This window comes from Mycetomoellerius zeteki, unplaced genomic scaffold, assembly GCF_001594055.1.
Source record: "Mycetomoellerius zeteki isolate Tzet28-1 unplaced genomic scaffold, Tzet1.0 scaffold58, whole genome shotgun sequence".
NCBI lineage: Eukaryota > Metazoa > Arthropoda > Insecta > Hymenoptera > Formicidae > Mycetomoellerius > Mycetomoellerius zeteki.
In genome coordinates, this window is record NW_017257588.1 from 900663 (window position 1) to 903193 (window position 2531).

The 2531-nt window shown below is 33.8% G+C and overlaps 1 protein-coding gene across 1 annotated transcript in view; it reads right to left on the reverse strand.

Moving 5' to 3' along the window:
* Positions 1-538: 538 nt before the first annotated feature.
* Zw (glucose-6-phosphate 1-dehydrogenase Zw) overlaps positions 539-2531 on the reverse strand; it is a 10641-nt gene continuing 8648 nt past the window's right edge. Inside the window, 5 exon segments of the mRNA XM_018456464.1 lie at positions 539-741; positions 807-967; positions 1063-1268; positions 1340-1938; positions 2233-2531. The exon segment at positions 2233-2531 is cut by the window's right edge and continues 24 nt beyond it. Coding sequence (XP_018311966.1) covers positions 651-741; positions 807-967; positions 1063-1268; positions 1340-1938; positions 2233-2531 — 1356 coding nt within the window. The 3' untranslated portion in view covers positions 539-650.

The window sequence follows — 2531 nt, forward strand, 5'->3', positions numbered from 1 at the left end:
ACAGAATATTGCAGCCAGCTTTTAGGATAATTAAGAAAATATATCAATATAAAATTACATAGAAAATGTTACTTGATATTACAATATTAATATTTTAGTATATATTTATAATATACGTAACCTATAAAAACTAAAACAGTAATATTTAAATTAATAAAATATCATTTTGTAAACACATTTTTATAAAGTTAGATTATTACTGCTTTAATTTTAGGTCACGTATTTAATTTACGAATTTTCAAATCTTCCGCTTATTATTAGATCTTGCAGATTTGAAGATCTAATACAGAGATTACAGAGAATGAACTTTATATTATTGCTTTATTAAGTATCGCTTACACTTCAATGTATACTCTGCATTAATGTAGAAAGCTCAGCGACACCAGAACAAACCTTGTATTGTCATACATATGAAATCAAATATGTAGACATTTTCGATTATATGAAAACGGAAAGAAATGAAAAATACAAATCTATATATATAAATATTACATATAAAATTGTATAAAAATATTATATGTATATGTTGTATAACGGTTTATCAAAATTGGAATGTGACAATCAATGATAACATTATTTTAAATTTTTCTAGATATCTTCGAATTTGTACTTTGCGTGATAAATCCCATATCATAGTATCGGCATTGATTTCACGGTTTCACCCATTTATATGAACCATAGTACGCGAAATTATGTTTCTTCGCCATTTCGTCGGCTTCTTTCGGTCCTCGGGAACCATACCTAAAATTTTCCACAAATAATATATTTTGTACGCGTTAGAAATACTTACACTTCGCGCTACATACTTATATGGAAATGGTTGAATTTTTTCTTTTTCGATTTGATGAAGCAACGGCGTAAATATCCGCCATGCTTCGTGCAACTCATCGTTTCGCACGAAATGCATTTGCGAACCGCAAAAGACATCTAAAATTAATCTCTCGTAGGCATCCGGTAATTTAAGGCCCTGGAGGGAGGAAATGACATTTGTAATGAGAGCATGATGTACTTACATATTCCAATTCTAATTTGACAAATTCTTCAATCACTGAAATTACTTACTTTGTATCTACTACCATAAGTGAAATCCAATTCCGTTTCTTCCATGTCAAACGTTATGCCAGGGGATTTGGTCATCATTTTAATGTACAATGCTTCACCTGGTTGCACCCTTATCACTAATTCATTTCTCTTTGCCTTCCCGTCAAAAATATCACCCGGTACATCTTGATACTGTACTCTCACTTCTGCTTTCCTTTCGTTTAGCGCTACGACATATAATATGGTTAAAGCAAGAGCCTTTATTTATCGAAAAATGAACTTTCTTCAATCTTTTTACCTTTTCCGCATCTTAGGATGAACGGTACGCCGTCCCACCTCTCATTGTTTATCTTTAGTACTGCGAACGCGAATGTCGGTGTGTTTGAATTGGTTGGTACTGTAGTATCATCCAAGTAGCCCAAGCGTGCCTCTGGATCCTCAGCATCTGGATCTCCGATGTATTGACCGAGAACTACCTGATCAAGCTGCACATTTTTGATACATCTGAGAACCTTCACCTTCTCGTCTCTGATATCATCTGGGTGACAAGACGCGGGTTTTTCCATGGCTACCAAGGACAAAATTTGCACCAGATGATTCTGCATCACATCTCTGATGATGCCAAACTCGTTGAAATAGCCGCCTCGACCTTGAGTGCCGAATGGTTCTTTGAATGTGATTTGCACCGAGGCTACATTGTCCCGGTTCCACGTTGGGTTGAACACTCTGTTTCCAAATCTCAAGGTCATCAAATTCTGCACCATTTCTTTGCCGAGATAGTGATCGATACGGTAGATTTGATCCTCGCTGAATAGCGTCGCCAAGTGATCGGAGAGTTTTTGCGACGAGGCGGCATCGTGACCGAATGGTTTCTCGATTATAATTCTCGTCCATCCTCTGAAATTTTATATATTTTATATACATACATATATATAATTTATATCTAATTATATTTATATCTAATATATATTTTTAGTAGAATAATTTAAATATTTTTCTTTATTTAGATTATTCTACTAAATATATTTTAGGTCTACATTCCATATATTTAATAATGAAACAATTTGGAACTTTAGAAATATAATTTTAATTTATCTTTTATCTTTTCGATTCTTATTACCTGCTTATCGATTATCTCGTTTTAAATGGAAAATTTATTTCATACATTGTATGTTCAAAATTTGTACTTACTTATCTCCCATACAGGTAAGTCGAATGCGTGTCGTAACGCTTTCGTACACGTTCGGTGGTAACGCCAAATAAAACAACCTGTGCGCAGTAATCCCTTCTTCAAAATTTTGTAATTTCCGATTCAGTTGTTCAAAATCTTTCTTCTGATCGTAAGAGCCAGCGATATAATGATTTAGTTTCCAAAATTCTTCATATTTCTCTTCCTCGTTCGACTTCACTTTCATGTATGGGTGGCATTTCTCACGTAATTGTTGTATTGTCAATTTACTTCTAGCGTAGCCGACGAAAGTGGTTGGTTT